At 34.8% G+C, this 18,842-nt stretch overlaps 1 protein-coding gene across 3 annotated transcripts in view; it reads right to left on the bottom strand.

Moving 5' to 3' along the window:
• Positions 1-17,890, bottom strand: part of LOC149080090 (acidic amino acid decarboxylase GADL1-like) — a 44,175-nt gene extending 26,285 nt beyond the window's left edge. Inside the window, exon 1 of one of the 3 annotated variants that reach the window (XM_089239071.1) lies at positions 17,729-17,890. In XM_089239071.1, the coding sequence (XP_089095197.1) occupies positions 17,729-17,753 (25 nt within the window). In that variant the 5' untranslated portion in view covers positions 17,754-17,890. Of the gene's footprint in view, positions 1-1,248; positions 1,370-5,488; positions 5,655-17,728 lie in introns of those variants that run through there. The other 2 variants (XM_089239072.1, XM_089239073.1) reach the window with 2 other exon arrangements.
• Positions 17,891-18,842: the final 952 nt, after the last annotated feature.

The following is an 18,842-nucleotide window of genomic DNA, read 5'->3' as shown; positions in this document are numbered from 1 at the left end:
TGATGATGGAACTATGTACGGTTACAACAGTGTACGTGATGTGCTTATATGAATTTTAACTTTCATTAGTAGTAACATGTTTTCTCAACGCCAGTACTGTTTATTAACAGTAAAATGACTAAGTATTCAATTAACCCTTCAACGACTGACGGTACTTTAAAGTACCACTTTCTTGTTAACCCCGCAACATTTCTCACATACGTTGCTGGGCGTTGATATTTTGAAGTGGAAAGGCTGTATAACTAGCTACTTTACGATTACCAGATGATGGCACAAGTGTGAGAAACTAGGTTTTTAAATATGTTAACAAATAAAATTCAGTTAGATGTTTCGCTTTTACAGGAAGGTGTTTTATAGGTGTTTACTTTTACAGGAAACACCTCACACAACCCCCAAAGTGTTCCCTATAGCAAATGTATGAACAAATTATGATTTCCTTTGCGTGATAAAATGAATAAACATTCATACAACTGTGCTATTCAACATATCTCGTCAGTGTTCAAGCAAAAGTCACCAAGTCCACAAACATTTTCTGACAGACTACTGCAGTTGATTAAAATTCCCAATTAATAATTTCAGGGTATAAACAGTTATGAACCACGAAAACAATTAAGCATCAGCAAATATACTGTAGGAGAAATCTTTTAAATAATTGTTACTATTTTTTATATCGCCTCAGAAGTTTGAATTGGCAAAATTTTAAAACTGGACTTGATAACTTCTGCTTGAATTCCGACGATATATTTTTTATTTTCATTGTAAGCGTATAAGTGCTGACGGCAATTTACTGTGCTAGATTAATTAATTCGTTGTGTACTAAACAATTTTTAAAGAAAATTGTTTTGTTTTTAGGCTTTAATTAGAACTACTGTGACTTACTAAAAATTTACATGATAATTATTTCATTTTTTCATAATGTGGTAGATAAAGGGTGAACTCGAATGTTTGCTTGGTAGTTTTTATGGATTTCCTACACGTTAAAACACTTTCGAAAGGAATAGCAATGAATTCGGAAAGTAAAAAAGGACTGGCATGTGTGTGTGTGTGTGTGTGATTTGTTTCAACGTTTTCGTGAGAAAATAAAACGTGACTAATATCTACTCAAAATAAGAAATCTGACGGAATTTTATGATGATTCATCGTATTTATGGGGTGAGATCGGCAGAAACTCGATTATAATGTATTAAACTCTTTTACTTGGGAAATGGTGATTCTCGACGCGTATAGGAAAAGCTCATGCGGACTTACCTTGCGATAGGTTGCCGCCAACTTTGAATAGCAAACTTTTTATCGACGAAACACGTGGATTCGGTGAGAAGGGCGTAAGTTGGGGATCAAGTGGTTCCCTTCAGAGAAGTTCGCTAAAGACACTGAGAGGAGGCAAGAACTTCTATTCGCCACTAAGCAACGCAACAGCTCATGACGACATGACCACGTCATCGGTCGATCGAAACCAACGTCAAACCTCCAAGCCATTCGGAATAGGGAGCACCCTGATCAGTGAGGGAGGTGAAATTTTTGTGGGAGGAGATATTGGAGTAAAAAAAAAATAATAATACTTCGAAGAAATAGTACATCAGGTATGGCAGACTTAATACTGATGTCAAGCATGTAACTAATGACCCCGTGACCATTTCCAAGAAGAGGAGGTACAACAGTAAAAAAGGTATATTTTACTTAACAAAAAAAAATATTTATTTCATAACTTTTTTTTTCTATATTCAATTCATTTTACCGCTCTTGGCATAATATATCACTTCCTTCAAGCCTACTTCTTAGCTTTACTAATGCACTTTTCCGGTAAAGGAGTCAGAACAGAAATTAATCTCCAATATGGGAGCTGGAAGGAAAAAAGCGAAATGTGTGGAGGAAGGTGTCGAAGACATTTCATAAATTTCTGTATTCAAAAAATAGCTCATATGAGTTTGAATTCTTGAAATATCTCCAGCCGTTGAGCTCCGCAATATTTGGTAGACAATTCGAAATTCCAGTCTAAATGACATCAATCAATTTAATGGGTATGACAACGCCTTCATCACAAATATCTCTTCGAATTTCCTACTTACTCATTCGAGATATAGCACGATAGCAAGCAATGAGTTAAGCATGAAGATTCACTGTGAGTGTTATTGGTTATTGGTAACTGCTGGAAAAAGCATTTGAAGGGGCCTTTTATAAATTTTATATTGCCGAGTTAATGGTTATTTAAGCTTCTCACTCAATCTCTCAATTTTGCGATTTTTTTTTTTTTTTTTTTGGTATTTATGATTGAGGAAAATCATTCCGTACACGGTAAAAATAATTGGACTCGAGTGTGCAAAATCTCGATAAATTCCTGATATTTTCAGGTATACGGATTCATTGGGTTATGAATGATATCCGACATTTCATTTTTTTTCACATTATGGCAATTTTATGCGTTCTTATGAGTTGATTAAACATAAATTTATAGATTGAAGCTTCTTGCTAAATGTTACTCTGACGCATTTATACATGCCAGAACCCTGATTAAAACACATTCATACCTGTTAATTAGGAGATTTATACTCTAATTGCATCGGTACATGGCATCATGTAATACTTATACATGATTAAAAAGAACACATCAAAATGAAAACTGATAAAAAATTCTACTAGATAAAAACTGACTCCTTTTTTTCTAATAACTCAGAAATTTCTGCGTAAGAATCTTCGGAATCATCGGATCTATTATGCATATACAGAACGGACGGAGTCTTCGAATAGCAATCATGAATATTTGCATGTTTTATATTGTTCTCCTGAACTAATCTAATTTTTCCGGGGTTTTTTTCTCTTTTTTTACTATTTCATTTCTTTACGTAAAAAGTAATTTTTTCTTTTTTATTGAGGACATGGTTTCATAGTAAATATCGCAAAGACCTGTCAGTGGGTGTAAGAGTAAAAAATGATTTATCTACACATTTCTAATTTTCATAAATACAGTATCAGAGTTTTTATTATATTTTTGAAAGTTTCGATTTCATAACAAACAAGATTCTTATTACCATCTCTCCCTTTAAAATTTGCATACAGTAGTTTCTAGATTGATATGATAGTATTCTTGGTTAAGGCATAAGGTTTCTTCGGTAAAGCCTTACCCGATACAGGTTCAAGTCCTAGCTGCAACAGTAGATCTCATATATTTAATGGTATATATATTCCCGGTGCGGCTAGGATCACCAATTTGGGAGTTCTCATTGACCAGCGACTCAAGTTTTCTGAACATTGTTTTGCAGCGCGTTAAAGAAAGAAAAAGGTCTGACCGTCCACGTATGGTCCCATTAAGCGCACACGAGCTCTAAAGAAATATTGGTGTTCATTGCCTTTGTAGTCTAGTGCGCTCACCAGGCAAGTGAGAGGACGTAGGTTCAATTCCCCGTAGAGGCAGTTGAATTTTCTTTCTTTCCTGAATTCATATTCGCATCAGCCAGCTGTTGCTGTTGAAAACCTTCATTTGGAGACCATTCCTACAGAGGGACGTACATAGGATGGTCGGGGGGGGGGGGCTCAGAGAAGAGCTACGCGTGCTCTTGTTGGCACACAAGGCTTGAGCTACGAAGAAAGACTTGATTTCTTGAATATGTTTATGTTGGAGGAACGCAGGTGTTGGAGGGGCATATGATCGAGGTGTTTAACATTTTCAATGAGAGGATAGGATAGACCACGAATTATTATAATACACCGTCGATCGAATGCGTCGACAAGGAGGCACCAGTATCGATTAGTAAGCGGCAACTCCAAATTGTGGTGTCGCAGGGAATTTTTTTCTAATAGGATTGTGAATAAATGGAATAGCTTACCCCCAGTGAGCCGTGAATTCTACCACAATAGACACGTTTAAAAATAAATACGATATTCACGTTGGAATAAATCGAGAAGCTATCCATACTTAGATAAGACAACCATTGTTTTTTACTGGTAGCGTGTATTATATTTTATCATAATTATTTATATTAGCTCTTTTATGGATTGCTGGCTGTATACTTTGGATACCATATACCCTCTGTATACTTTGGCAGCCATATTTTTTACGCTCATATTTTTTTTAGCTACCTCGTTGGGGTTTTTGCCTGTTGCGGTCTTTGTATTTGTTGTGTTGAGGTTTCGCAGTACTTTTTTTTAATCACATAGTTTTATTGTTGTTTTGATTTTGATATAACAAACTACAAAATACTCTGTATACCAATTCAAGTGAAAAATTTTCATAATATTTTATTTTTCGATATCATTATTTTCTTCACGTGGTGTCCACTCTTATCGTTGTCCAACTGCTGATTTGAAAACCGTCAAGTCTTAGTTGCAACTTCTACTCACAAAAAGATTCAAATTCATACATAATCTTAGAAGCCATTGAAGTAAAAATATTATTATCTTTGAAAAATTTACAAAATTTTACATGTTAAATATAAAAAAAAATAATTTTCAAAATTAATTTAATCAAAACGCATCATTGTTATGAAACATTGTACATAGTACATTTTAAGCGTATTCCTCACCAGAAAATGAAACATTCCGACCAAGCTCTACGGGACCAAATAAAACTTTATATTATAATAACCAATAAGAATTTCTTGAGATTTAATTAAATGACATAGCATTAATAGTCGTTAGGGGGGTGCTGCTTCTGATGAATAAATTAGTCAGATTTTTTTTTATCTGTAGTTATTTTGTATGACTCTTACTTAATTACCTATATAAGTCGGTCAGTTTTCGTCGTAAATGAATATTTTTTTTAAGTTTAGTTTTAGTATAGCCGAGATTACACTATAAAAGTTTTATAAAAGTTCTTTCACAAAACTTGAAAAAAACAACCAATAAGCAAATTGGTTACATTCGAACAAATGTTACCAATAGATTTATTGGTTGCATTTTTCAAGTTTTATAAAAGGATTTTTATCAAATTTTTAATGTAATCCCGGTCAAAAAAAGTGCTTCAACTTTAGTTACCTATAGCTTGGTCACAGTTTTAAAACACAGGGACTGTATAAAATGTTAACTTTTATAACTTTGTAAGAAATGACAATATTTTAAACATTTGTTTCAATTGAAAGTTACGTCTGAGACTAACGGTTTAGGAAATAGCTATTGGACAATGGACATCAATGGTCATCCTGAATGTGGTCCTACGATTATGTCTCGAGAGAAAATAATGGAGATATAAATGCATGGAAAATTCGTGCCCGGGTTAATAAACAAAATAATTTTTACATGAACGTCTTTAGCGTTGGTGGTGATCTAGCTATCTTTACTCTTATATCCCCACAAAAATGCTCCAAAAGCCTTTGTATATACAAATACAAATACAAATACAAATACAACGCCACAACAGGCAAATTGCCCAACGAGGTGGCTGACTTAAGAACATCATGGATCCCCGAGCCCCTACCTACTACTGCTACACCACACATGCACCCACACAGCACAATGTATATGATTATAAAAAGTGCTAAATGAAATTAAAACTTACGTTCGTGATGTGGAAACTTACAATCGATGATTTCATTGAAATTATGAACGTTTAGACAAGGTAAATTTCGTGTTTAGCAACAATTTTGTATATTTTCACGTGAAAACAGATAAATCGGTTCGTCGACTCTTTCCAACCACCCCAAAACAGGTTCAGTCATCAAAACAAAATCGTAAAGGGTCGGTTTACGATTAAGAAGACTATTGCGAAATCAACCATAATAACAAAATGCAAATGTTAATACTTGAGGCAAAATAAATTGGAACATAAATACAGACGACATTTTTTTTAAATCCCTTATACAAGCACAAATGAGATGTAAACTTAGAGGAACCACTGGCACTGGTTATTATTCTTTTCAAGTACTACGGATCACGGAAAGCTACATAAAACAAACATTTAATTCGAAGTGAAAATTTCTTACCTAAAAATGAAAGTCTTTGTTCGCGATATAATTGCACAAACATCGTCAAAATAAAAAAAAATTCAACGCTACGAATGTTCGCGAAAAAAAAAAATAATAATATTTCCACACAATAATGAAACTCAATTATATATATTGTTCATGTTGTGTACAATTGTGAGTGAAATTGCAAGGACGTCCGAGAAATAGTTTTTGATATTTTAGTATTTTTGTGAATTGCAGTAAGAAATTATTGGGACAGAAATATAAGACATTTTCACATTTCTACCATTTTACAGCAGTGTAGCGCTGCGTCACTTTATGCAATTCATTTTTTTACGTCACTGGATAACAAACTAATAAAAATATTCCCTCTTTACAAATATTCCCTCATCAGTAGAAAAAATTCCACGGGGTACAGTGCTGCAAAAAAGTGAAATTTTGCTATTGCGTGGCACTAGTGTTTCTAAAACGTATATAGCAAGTAAAATTGGATGTTCTTGATGTGCCGTCACAAATTTTTTAAACCGTGGAATATGTGATTTTGTAGAAAAACGATCTGGGCGCACTCCATGCTTGTCTGCCCCATCAAAGCGTATTGTTTGTGCTCTAGCATTAAAGAGCAAAATGTCATCCAGAAATATAAAATCTGCCTTACAGCTTCAGTGCTCACAGCGAATAATTTCTAGAGTTTTAAGTTCTACAAGTAACATCAAATTCATGAAAATCAAGAAAAAAAACCTCCATTAACTTTGAAACACAAACAGGATCATTTGACTCTCGCGAAACATACCATGCCTTGGACTCATCGGTGGTATTCTGCTCTGTTCTCTGATGAAAAAAAAATCAATCTTGATGGTCCAGATGGTTTCCATTCATATTGGTATGTTTTGCGGTCTGCAACGCCGCAATTAATGAGCCGTCAAATGGGTGGTGGTTCGGTGATGGTTTGGGGAGCTTTTCTGCCCAATGAAAGACTGATGTAGTTTTTCTACCCTCAAGGATGAATTCAAAAATCTACGTAGAACTTTTGCAGGAGCAAGTTGGTATATATAAAGTTCTTTTTTTGTGGCGAGTATCGCATATTCCAACAAGATAATGCGCCAAATTCATGTGTCGGGTCACACAAAGCAATTTTTAAGCAAGAAAATATCAGTAATCTTTCTTGACCAGCTCGTTCCCTTGACCTCAACCCCATGGAAAACTTGTGGGGAATCCTTTGCAGATCAGTATACGCAGGTAGGAGGCAATTTTCTTCTATCGAACATCTAAAAGCCGCCATATCACAGGCTTGGAATGATGTCTCTCGTGTTTTTATATGTAATTTGTTTGAATTTTATTTTACATTTCCCTCAAAAATCCGTAGGTGTCTTATAATTCTGTCCATACTACATTTTTTGTTTTACCATAAAATAACGTAAAAATATTTTTTTAAATTCCCAATATTTGGTATAGTTATTTTTTGCTGTCATAAAACAGCTTGAAATTTTTGATATTTTTTACTTTGTTCCTTCTTGTGATTTTACTAAAATATAAGAGTGTCTTATAATTACGTCTTGCACTGTAGGATTATCAGACAATAGCACAGCTTGTGTTTATATATGGTACTGAAAGAAGCTGGTCAAATATTTCCAAGATTGAAGAATCTCAAGCAAATAATATTCCTCTCCTTCAATGCTTTTGTTTTTATCATATTGGAAGTCCCAACATATGCATCAATTAAATAAATTGATGAGAAAAAGCTTAAAATTTCCGGAAAAACTTCCACACAAACCCACCTACGTTTTCATGCATTCGAATTTTCAAGCCATATAATCAGGACCGTCTTAAGAGCGTCATGGGCCTTCGGGCGAATTGATTTTTCTGAGGCCCTACCAGGAAAATTCTCTGAAATTCCATTTTTGTGAGGCCCCTCTTCTCTTGGGGCCTCGGGCCGTGCCCGGGTGGGCCCATGCGTTAAGACGGCAGTGCATATAATGCCCTCATCTTTTTAAATCCAAGTTTACAGTTTATATAAATTCTTATCGCATTAACTTTTATAATGTGGCAATATGTAAAAAATATTTTTCTTCGAGTTTATTTAGCATTGAAGCGGCAGTTTATTCTATTGATATAATATATGAAATTCACAAATCAATTGAATCGACATTGTTTTTTTTTTGTTTGGCCGCATTATGGGTCACACCTGGGAAAGGAAGAGGGGTCTCTTGCTTCGGGTGTCGGACCAGAAGGGACCTTTTAACCGCTCCTCAAACATAACACTGGGGTGCCGAAATGCGTGCTTGTCCTAGCTGACTAAGTTTCAAGTTACGGCCCTGGAAGTAGCCGCTTCAGTGGTGTTATAATGTTGTGGTGAAGTATATATTTGTTGTACTACACAGTGACGTTTGGTGAATGGAGAGGCAACTGGCGTAGTGCATATGGATTTTGCCATTTGCGAATTAATCATACAGAAACACTTCAATCTGTTGGAGAAACAGAATCTTTCGAACAACACAATTTTTATTTTTATTCATTTCAAACATTTGTTATGTGTTCATTGCTTTTGCTCTGCTTTTTCTCGTGTAAGGCATCAATTGTCCCCATCTCGGCAAATTTTTTGTCAACTTATTTAATTTACCAAACCAAATGCTATTACTTCACGAATATATCTATTGAATTCCATGTTTGAAACAGTGGTTCTTATTTCAGACCATTTTTAATAAAGCGTTACTTTAATGATAATCACCGAGTTTATTTAGCATAAAGGGAGTGAGCAAAATTGTAATTGGGATATTTTCGATGCACTACCGATCCGATTTGACTGTTAGGATCCACTGTTGTAAGTTATTGCAGTGAATCGATATATCGATATTCTGCGGACCAAGCAAAATATCATTGTAGGGGGATTATCGTTATATATCGAGAGGCTTCCATTACCACCAAGTGCCACCAAATTTATACTATTGTTGGTATTTTTTCGCACAATCGGCGTTGTTGTTATCACCAATAAATGCGCTTTTGAGTATTTATTCACCGCAACAAATTCTAATTGATTAGTAGATAAATAATATTAGTGAGATGTATTGCCCTTGTATAAATAGTAGTTCACCGCATCGCCCTTATGCGTCTTTCACAGAAAACAGAAAAACAAACAACTTCATCAACACTTTCGGTGATCATGTGGTGACAAATACCAATGTTATTAACGCCATCAGAAGAACGAAATATGTGGCGACTTTAAAAATATATTTAACGATATTTTGAGCGAAATGTGAAAAAATATCGTTATAGCGGTTTCAAAATCTCCTCAAAAAATATCGTTATAGAGAGGTTTATCGTAGTAAAAGATATCGTTGTATTGAGAGGAGTTTAACATTAGACTATAGGCGATTCCAAACAAGATTTCAAAAATATCGTTGTAGAAGAATTCATCGTTATATCGATTATCGTTGTAGCGTTAAGTGGTCTCATTGTATTTACCGGTTTCAATCTACAAAGTGATGAAATACTGGAATTTATAATTTTATATACATGCTCATCCCAGGGCCAGCTGGCCAAATGCGGTCCTCTTAGTCATCTGATGTGGCCTGTGACCTGAAACTTAATTCTGTTAAAATGAAATAGGTGGCACTTTTTCAGATCATTTAAGTGACCCGCAGCATGGCCGGAACTAGGGGGGGCCACTACCCCGGTTGACAGTGTTATATGGGAACAAAGAACACCATTGTAGAATTATAGAATATTAAAGTTGTAGGTGTGGCAAAATAATGTTTGTGCTGGGCGGCTGAAGCATGTTTGCCCCGGGGGGCAAAAATCATAGTTACGGCCCTGACCCGCGCTCGGCACAGTTCCAGAACACTCAGTTCTGGAAAAACTAGACGAAAATCTTTTCAACAAACTTTATTTATGAAAGATTATTAAACATGTTCATGGGAAAATATTCCCCCCCCCCCATACTTTATAGTCGTTTTTTTTTTTAATTTATAAATGGAGGAAAAAAAAAGCGTGTTCTTTCACGGCGTGTGTTTTTTTTTTCTTTTGCTGCTACTGGGTTGCTGAGTGGCTATTTCCGTCAGACAAGGATTTCACGTGTACAATCGAAAGACCATCACTCACTCTAGTCCCCCATATACTGTATGATGTGCTGGCAGCGGCAACAGCTTTTTTCCCGTTCGTGAAATAACCTGCACCGAGACGAATCCAATACAGTAATTCGATCTGCGGCTGTAAAATAGAACCGAAATACCGGACCGAACGGGAAATGCGTATGCTTCCATCTTTTCTTTTATTTCCCGACTTTACTTCGTAACAATGTTCTAAATGCAATAAAGGGTATATAGGGGTGGGCTGTTCTTTTTCTCGCAGAGAAGTGAATTTATCTTTTGAGTGGTGGTATAGTATTATCTTCTACTATCTACAAACGGAAACGAAGGGGAAAAATGACATGGTCTTTCAATCGGAAATTCGTGCGCATTCGTTGATAGAAGCTGATGTCAGATGATTTCGACGAGGAGAACTGTTGTTTTCCAGAGCACACCTTTCTCAATTTATACGTCAATTTTTTTTGTATTATTGAATCTTCTGCTACAGGTAGATAAATGAATAAACATAATCGGCGTATTCACCATAATTATGACGAAAACTTTGTGAGAAGTAATCTACGCACGGTAAATTGTATGCATTTCTCTTTCCTTTTTAAAAGGATAAATTTTCAGACATAGTTCGTACATAATGCTTCTTGAATTTTTTTTTAATACTCGGGCAAAGTTTTAGACATTAAGTTTTCACTGCAACAAATACAGTAGATCCCACTTATAACATTTTTCAAAAAACCGTCATTAAAAAAACCTTTGTAAGTGGGAAAACACTTTAAACGGGAAATCTTAATGAAAATTACTTAGAGTTGAGACCACGAAAATGAGTCGTACTAAGCAGGAAAATGTTATGAGCGGGAACTTTATAAACGAGATCGACTATAGAAGTCTTTTGCAATAGATCAATCTAAATTCGAATACGAGTGCGTACTAAGCTTAGCAGTCCAATAAATCACATCCTACTTACTATCTTTTAGCGCAGAGATTCTTATACTGTGATCATACCCTTCATAAGCGTACGCAGGATTTTCTCGGGGGGGGGGGGGGGTTCATTATTCTTTTCCTTCTAAGGTTACGTTTTTTCCTGCAAAACAACACTGTAATCTCGGCTCGGGGGGGGGGTTGGGGGGGGGGTTCCTGTGCATATGCCAATGAGGCTCCTAGAGGGTACACAAACTAAAGTTTCGCTTTCAATGTTCTAAGCCAGCGGTCCACAGTCCGTCAACCACCAGATCATGACCATTATTTTGGTTGAATTACCAGCGCATTTTTCTGAATTTTTTCCTTTGAAAATCCTCACCATAAAAAATTTATGAAATCATAATTTTGAAGATATTTGCAGTTGTACTTAAAAGATTAGTTGTAATTCCATAAACCCCAAAATGTTAAGTAATTTTTGGATAGATTTGATGATAATATATATATATGGGAGGTAGAAAAGTAGAAAGTTCACACCCTGCATAGGAGTCGATCTTTGGTAAGCGAAAGAGCCATCAAGTAAAGTATCTACCCAGTTAAATTTGATTGTGATTCCTGTTCTAAGTAATACTATTAATTTCAATATTGAATCCTAGGCCTAATGCTTTTTTCGAGAAGGATACTCACCAGCCTAACAACCAAAACAACGAGATCTCTGCGGTCCAAGACAATTACTTCTAACTGGCAGGTAAAAATTTTATCGTAGGATCTCTCGTCACCATTTCAACCCTCATACATCATTACTTACGGGAAACGAAATCTGGTAATTACTCGGATGTATAAGAGTTAAAGGGAAGGGCGGAAGCCATTAAAATAAATTTATTTCTTTGTTACTAATTGGAAACTAAAGACAGGACGTCGGAACAATAATCTATAAATTCTATTGCAAATCTCTGACAATTTTTGGTGAACGTAAAGAGCCGACCGCAAGAGGATTTGTTCCATAAGACCTTGTCAAAGTTCCATTTTCTCACTATAGTTTTTCTTTTTCTTTTTTTTACATTTGTGTTTTGTTTTTTTTTCGTCTGCGCTCCCCCTTCGACAAGGATTTGAAAAGCGAAAAGCCGTGTGTCATCTAGACGTTAATTGTCGCAGGAGGGCAAGAGTTCGAAACCTTTCAGGAAAAGTGGAGGAAAGCCCGTCTGTATAGAAATGTGCGATGGGAATGGGGAGCAGATTCAATGGAAACTGCAGGCAAGGAATGATGGTGGTTCCAGTCCGCTGACATTTGAATTTGAGTGGCATTTGAAGGTTGTTAGATTCCGGGACCTGTGTTTCACGTCAGAAACTTCGCTGACATAGAACGTGCTAAGGCGCGGAAAGCCTTGTCGCGTCAAGTGCTATAGCAGCGAATGGTGGGATCTGAAACCGAGGTTTCTCGGGAGAATGTGTGAACATTCTAAAGAAAGTACAACGCTGGTGACTCTGCATTTTTTAATGGGTCATAGTCTGTCAGAATAACAAATATCTACATTCCCTATTGGTCAGTTTCTTCGTTGTGATTTATCTTCTACACGGCACATTCGGGATGTATACCTTGAATCATGTTTGGAAACTTTTTTGCAGTTCGGGAAATAGAAAATAGAATGCGTCAGTAAGAAAACACGTATCAGAATTCTTCAATTGAAATTTATTATGTCATAAATATTTCGTCACGCATTGTAATCATATGCATAGAATGTAACTCACAGGTATAAAGTTTGACGATATAAATTTCATTTATTTTTTCTTAAAGTGTTCTTGGCAGTATATTTAGAAAAAAATTGAAAAAAATGAATAAGTAAATAATTAATATTTTCTTTAGTTTAAAGTCACCTAACCTACTGCAGTTGGGAAATTGTAATCTTATATATTTTCATCAGTAAAAAATACATATAAATCGTAGTCTGCTGCAATAACAGCATTATTACTGCAGAATAGATAACGCTGTCAAAATGTTTATACTAAAATGAATTCTATTTTTTTTATACAGGATGCATAGGTAACAGGGCGTATGACATTTTACTGGTGAACCGTTGGTCCTGGACATGGCCGGATTAACCATTAAGCAAAATAAGCACGTGGGGGGGGGGGGTCGAATATCTCAGCAAATATTGTACTTGTAAACTTGGAATTTTTTTGCTGGCCTCTGGAGAGACAGTGCAGCAACGTTATAATTGGAAGTTAGAGGACGGGAGGCCATATAAAAATTTAGATTTTTTTATTTTGTTACACACTGTATTTTCACTCTCAAAACTGGTACAGGGTAACATTTGAACATCTTTTGCGCATTTTTTAAACGGAAATCATCTCTACCACGGATGGTTGAGGAGATAAAGGCCACATTAACTCTTAAAGGACACCTTGTATGCAGCTACACTACCATACAATTTGCACACTCACTCTCTTTAAAATTTTAACCAGATCAAATTGTCATGAGGTCTTCCCGACACTCGGGACTTCCCAGCTGTGGGATCATAGGCTATGGGCAAAATGATTATTTTGAACCTCCCAAACTACTTGCTTATCAAAATATTTGCATACTTATATATATACTAGAAAATTGTAAACAAATCTAATTATCACGGGGGAGGAGTATGCGTTAAGGTAAAAAATAGGGGAGGGGCACCAAAATCACTTTAGTGCTTAGGGACTTCGTATAGGTTACTCCGGCCCTGATCCTGGAGGAATGCTTTCAATTAGAAAAAATATCCAAATAACGTGTAGTACACAGATATGTCATTCATGTTGCAAGGGGTGTTTTGTATAGTTATTAAAATAAAAATGTTAGCTTTTTATACGGACACCCTGTGTTCAAGAACCAAATTACAAAGTTGCTGCCCTGTCTCTCCTGAGTCCAACAAAAGAAATTCTATATTTCTAAGTGAAATATTCACTGAGATATTCGAATTCGAAAAACGGAGGAAAGTTGGGGGGGAAAAAGCATTAAATGCGGGAAAATTGTTTTACCTATATGCGCCCTGTATATCTATATAATATACAGTATAATGACATGTCCTGACTGACTGATTCACTGATTCATCATCGCCGAGCCGAAACCACTGGAGTTATGAATATGAAATTCGGTCGGAGTTTTATTTTAAGAAGTAAAGACCCACCAAGAAAGGGTTTTTCGAAATTCGACCCTTAAGGGGGGTCATTGGGGGGGGGGGTTCAAAGGTTATACAGAGAAATCATGCCGAGCCGAAACCACTGGAGCAATATTTAAGAAATTTGGTCAGTAGTTTTATTTTATGATGTAAAGACCGACTCAGAAGGAGTCTTACAAAATTTGACCCCTGGGGCGGGGGTCATAAGAGGGTTCAATGGTTACATAGAGAAATCATGACGAGTGAAAATCGCTGAAAATATAAATTTGAAATTTGGTCACTATCTTCATTTTATTATGCAAAGACTCGCTAAGAAGGGATTTTTCAAAATTCACTCCCTAAAGGGGTCTCAGGGAAGAATTTTCGGATTACCAAATCCACGCGAGCGAAGCCCCGGGTAACAGCTAGTGATTACATATAGCGTTGAGGTTAGAAAAAGCACTCTTTTGTTCCGTTGTTGTCAGAATATTTTAAAAATGAAGTATTGTATTAAGTAATCTATTAATGAATCAGCTTTTTTTTTTCACGTGAGAATAGCTCTGTCACGTCTATTTTTAACTATTTCGTCACTTATCACTATTAGTGCAAATAGTAAAACTCTCAATGAGATAAAAACAAAACAGGAAAAGGGCGGTCTAAGCAAGAAATTGTAGTTGTTTTAACAAGAGATAAAAATGTTTACTTATCATTAGACGATAAAAACAAAAAGTTTATTTACGAAGGACTCTTTATTCCTTCATGTTATATAACTTAAACAACTGTTTGAAAATAAATATTTAACTTTTTTTTACAAACCTACAGCGAAAAGCTAGTCTTACATCTCAGAAAATGTTTCTGAAATTGTCATTTTGATCAAAATTAAGTTCATATTTCTTAATGAAGAGCGTCACTACATTGAATCGGTCTCTCTCACATCACATATTTAGAAGATATATGTTGAAGAAACGCAACGTTTTATTTTCTGAAAATTTATCAATAAATCAAGTTCTGAATAAAATGAACGCAGTGCGTCTTATAAGGAAATGCCCGTAGCATGAAAATTAAGATGCATGGATATTGGATTTCTTGGCCACATAAAATAAATAACTGGCTCCTTTCTGAAATTAAAAATTTTGAAGTTTAATCCAAATCAGCTTTTCGAAGTATCGTGTGTGATGGTCACAGCAGTATTTATATATCAATAGAGAATTACTGTAATTTCCGGAAGAAGCGTCATGCGTTTGCATGTTTGAAAGCTCTATTTTTAGGCAAGTGGCACTTATGCGCATTTTTAATTTTTTTTTTAAGTCTTAGCAATAAAAGGTATATACTTGAGACTTGTTTAGGGTAACAATTTAAATGTCCTCATGTAACTTTAAAAAACATACAATTTTTTAAAAATCAAGAACTTTTACCGTATCGAGAGGAAATATTCGCTACCAAACTCACCGACTTCAGATTTTATCAAAGAAATATTTCACAAGCGCTTGCGTGCGATGCGGCATTTCTGTTCCGTTTCAGATGTTGTTAGGCAATTTTTCGCTAGTGATGGACTTAAGACAATGGGGGGTTTCTTCCAGAAATCCCGGTAATTGAATATTTATTGCAGATGGTTGTTTAAAAAGGTACTATTTGAAGGTCAAGAAATACTTTATTTTGATCAAAGTAGAGTATTTGCAGTACATAAAATACCTGATGAAATATTACCCACTAATTAAAAAAAGAAACCGAATTTCCAATAATGCGAAACTTCATTTCGAGTTAGGCGAATTTACAACAGTATGAAAAGTAGGTATATTTCGTAGGTATACTTAATCGTAAATTATGCTTTAAAGGCTCTGCTAAAATAATCGGCAATTAACCTCAGTTATAAACAAAAAAGCATCTGCTAGAAATAACATAAGTATGAAAAATATAAATATGTAATATAATATAATATGACATGACATGACATGACATAATATAATATAATATATAATATAACAAGTGTAACAAAATATAAGTTATAATAAAAAGTATCTGCTTCAAATTACAAGCAAACATTCGACTTGGAACGCACGAAAAAAACTCCGAAGCTTTGTATGAGTCGAAGCGATTGTATGACAGTACTGTAGGCTGTATTCGTCTTGTAGGCAAAATTATTTTTATTCTACATAAAATGCAGCATAATGTAACCTGTTGATTTATTTTTGGGTGATTATTAGTTATGAGGGATATAAAGATCTCCATTACTTCAACTCATTATCTACCACTTCATGAAAAGTAGAATAAGAAGGAAAGTTTTTTTTAATGTGTGTGTGTGTGTGTGTGAATATAAATAAAAATAAAAATATAATGATAATAGTATAAATAATTATCATATAAATTATTTGGTAGATTATGTTAATTCTAATTACAGACAAAAAATAAATTGTTTTTCAGACATTTAGTCAGTACATAACAAATTATCTAACCTGGTACTTTAAAGTACCGCCAGTAGATAAAGGGTTGAATGGTAAAGTTTACTTCGTGATATAATAAAGTTCTTCATGATATCCGACTTTACTTTTCGGAAATAAACCAATCACATAACTCAAAGTAGTATACATTTATGCAAATGTAGTAGGATAGAATTTTAACCTTTTATAAAAATACAAACACAAAGGCAATAAGTAAATTACCCACCGAGGTGGCTGAAAAAGATGCCCATAAAAAATATGGATGCCAATATAACCAAACTACAACAACCTAATATAAAAGCATAAATCACGAAAGAAAAAAAAACTAATAATTAATATTTAGAAGACACCAACGAATAAGGCAAATACACAAATTTATATATATTTTGTGTATTATTTTGTGTATTTGCCTTATTCGTTGGTGTCTTCTAAATATTCTTGGGCAAAGTGGATCAACTCTTCTAATAATTAATACATTTCCCATAAAAAAATATATGGTTGTGTCTTACTAAGATTCTATTTTGAAGTATGTAATTAAACTAATGAATATCAGCTGAGGTTAAGCCTCATACCATATTAATGTCTGCTATTCAAGTAACAAACCATCAAGGATTTTAAATTAATATTGAACTTAATTAATTAGTGTTTGTGAGAAATACTCAACTAAGTTTATAAATATTAAAATTTAAACACAGAGAAACAAAAATTTATATTTGTTCAAGTTTGGTTTCATCATTTTTAAACAAAGGTGGATATTAAAGCAGAAATCCGATCGAAGATAAAAGAAATCCTATTCTTTTGCCATAAAATAAAAATAAATGATAAATCCTGAAAATAAAGTAAGTCCGAATCCATTTGTTTGTTTTAAAAACAAACATATAATAGTACAGCGAGTAGCACCTCCTTATGAAGGGATGTCAGCATATCGGCTTCTCCTTCAGATAAGGTCAAAGATCTACTTGACTCTACTCGACTAGCTGCCGAATTCAACACGCGCTATGTTTATTATCGTTAAGGAGGTATTGATAGGCAAGCGCACATATTTTACTGCATAAGTGATACAGCAAATTCATTGCGATTCCGCTGAAGAAACCCTTTTATCTTTTTTTTTTTATTTTTCAACAAAAAAAACCCATGAATTTTCTCATGGCATTTTTTTGTTGAGAAAAAAAATTGATGCTATCATAGTAGAAGAATTTTTTTTGTAACGAAATGAGAATCAGCAATATATCGAACTATAAAGTAAAATCAAATAATAAATAATAATATCGTCTTGCCTGGATGCATCAAAAAGTTGCCCATTTTAGAATCTTGTCAACTGTCAATGCAGAAGTCTAGACAAAAATCAAAGATGAATATTTTATGAACTAATAAAAAGCGTTTGAGAAAATATTTTGGAGCTCGAACTGCCTTGTCTTGAATCAGCAGCAATTTTAATTCCCAAAGTTTGGAACCCGAGGCTTTATCCCCATTTTTGTGTACATGACCCAGACCGGAGTCCGTTTCCTGATTTTACTCCACCCTCGTCCCTTTTTTCTCACACCCTTGTCTCTTTACATTCTCATACAGACAACACACAAAAAAAGGGAAAAGAAGGCCTTCGATTGGTGCGGCCACGGCCCGCAATCGCCCCACTTGGAAAAGCCATGGGAACAAAGAAAAAAAAAATGCGGTAAACATTGATTTCGCGGACTATGGAACTTTTGGCAATTTATTGAAGTGGTCTCATGTTCATCAGATTAGATAAAAGAAAATGAATTCAAAAGAAACTCAATAAGCTATTCTCAAGAGCGTCACCTCTACAACGGCTAGACGCACCCATGTCTGTGACGCATCAGCATCTTACCTGTTCATTTGAATAGTACCTAGAAGTACATCCTCTATTACATGTTCATTCTCTCCTAATTATGAAAAATTCTCTATATTTGTATTCATTTAAATGCCTCTATAATTACTTGACAATGTAGGCATCTAGAGCTTGTTATGTTTTATATTTTCGAATGAAAAACTCATGATTATGGCTAGGCAACTTTCATATAACTGTGACCATCTACCATCTACTCTTGTCTCTCTCTCTCTCTCGCTCTGCTGACTCCTGCCTTTCTCTAGTTTTCACCAGCAATGATTTGATATAATAAAATTTACATATCGTTCACACAGATAATATAATAGTCATTTTAATCGGCTATCTTCGTTGTATCCTGTGGCAACATAAGCAAAACATATGGAATACTTATGTACGGGGTGATTATAAAAAAACTATCCCGACATATGGGCCCCTAACTATCATACCATTCACAGAAACTGAATGAAATTTTGGCATAAGGTATTTTGAGGTATGCGCTCAAGAGTGATATGGAAAACAACAGTGTCACTCTAACAGTTACGGTT

The sequence above is a fragment of the Pholcus phalangioides genome, unplaced genomic scaffold (genome assembly GCF_987345545.1).
Source record: "Pholcus phalangioides strain wild (caught in Gottingen) unplaced genomic scaffold, Ppha-v1.0 ptg000011l_1, whole genome shotgun sequence".
NCBI lineage: Eukaryota > Metazoa > Arthropoda > Arachnida > Araneae > Pholcidae > Pholcus > Pholcus phalangioides.
The sequence above is the reverse complement of the archived record's forward strand: the minus strand, read 5'-3'. Positions and strand labels throughout refer to the sequence as shown.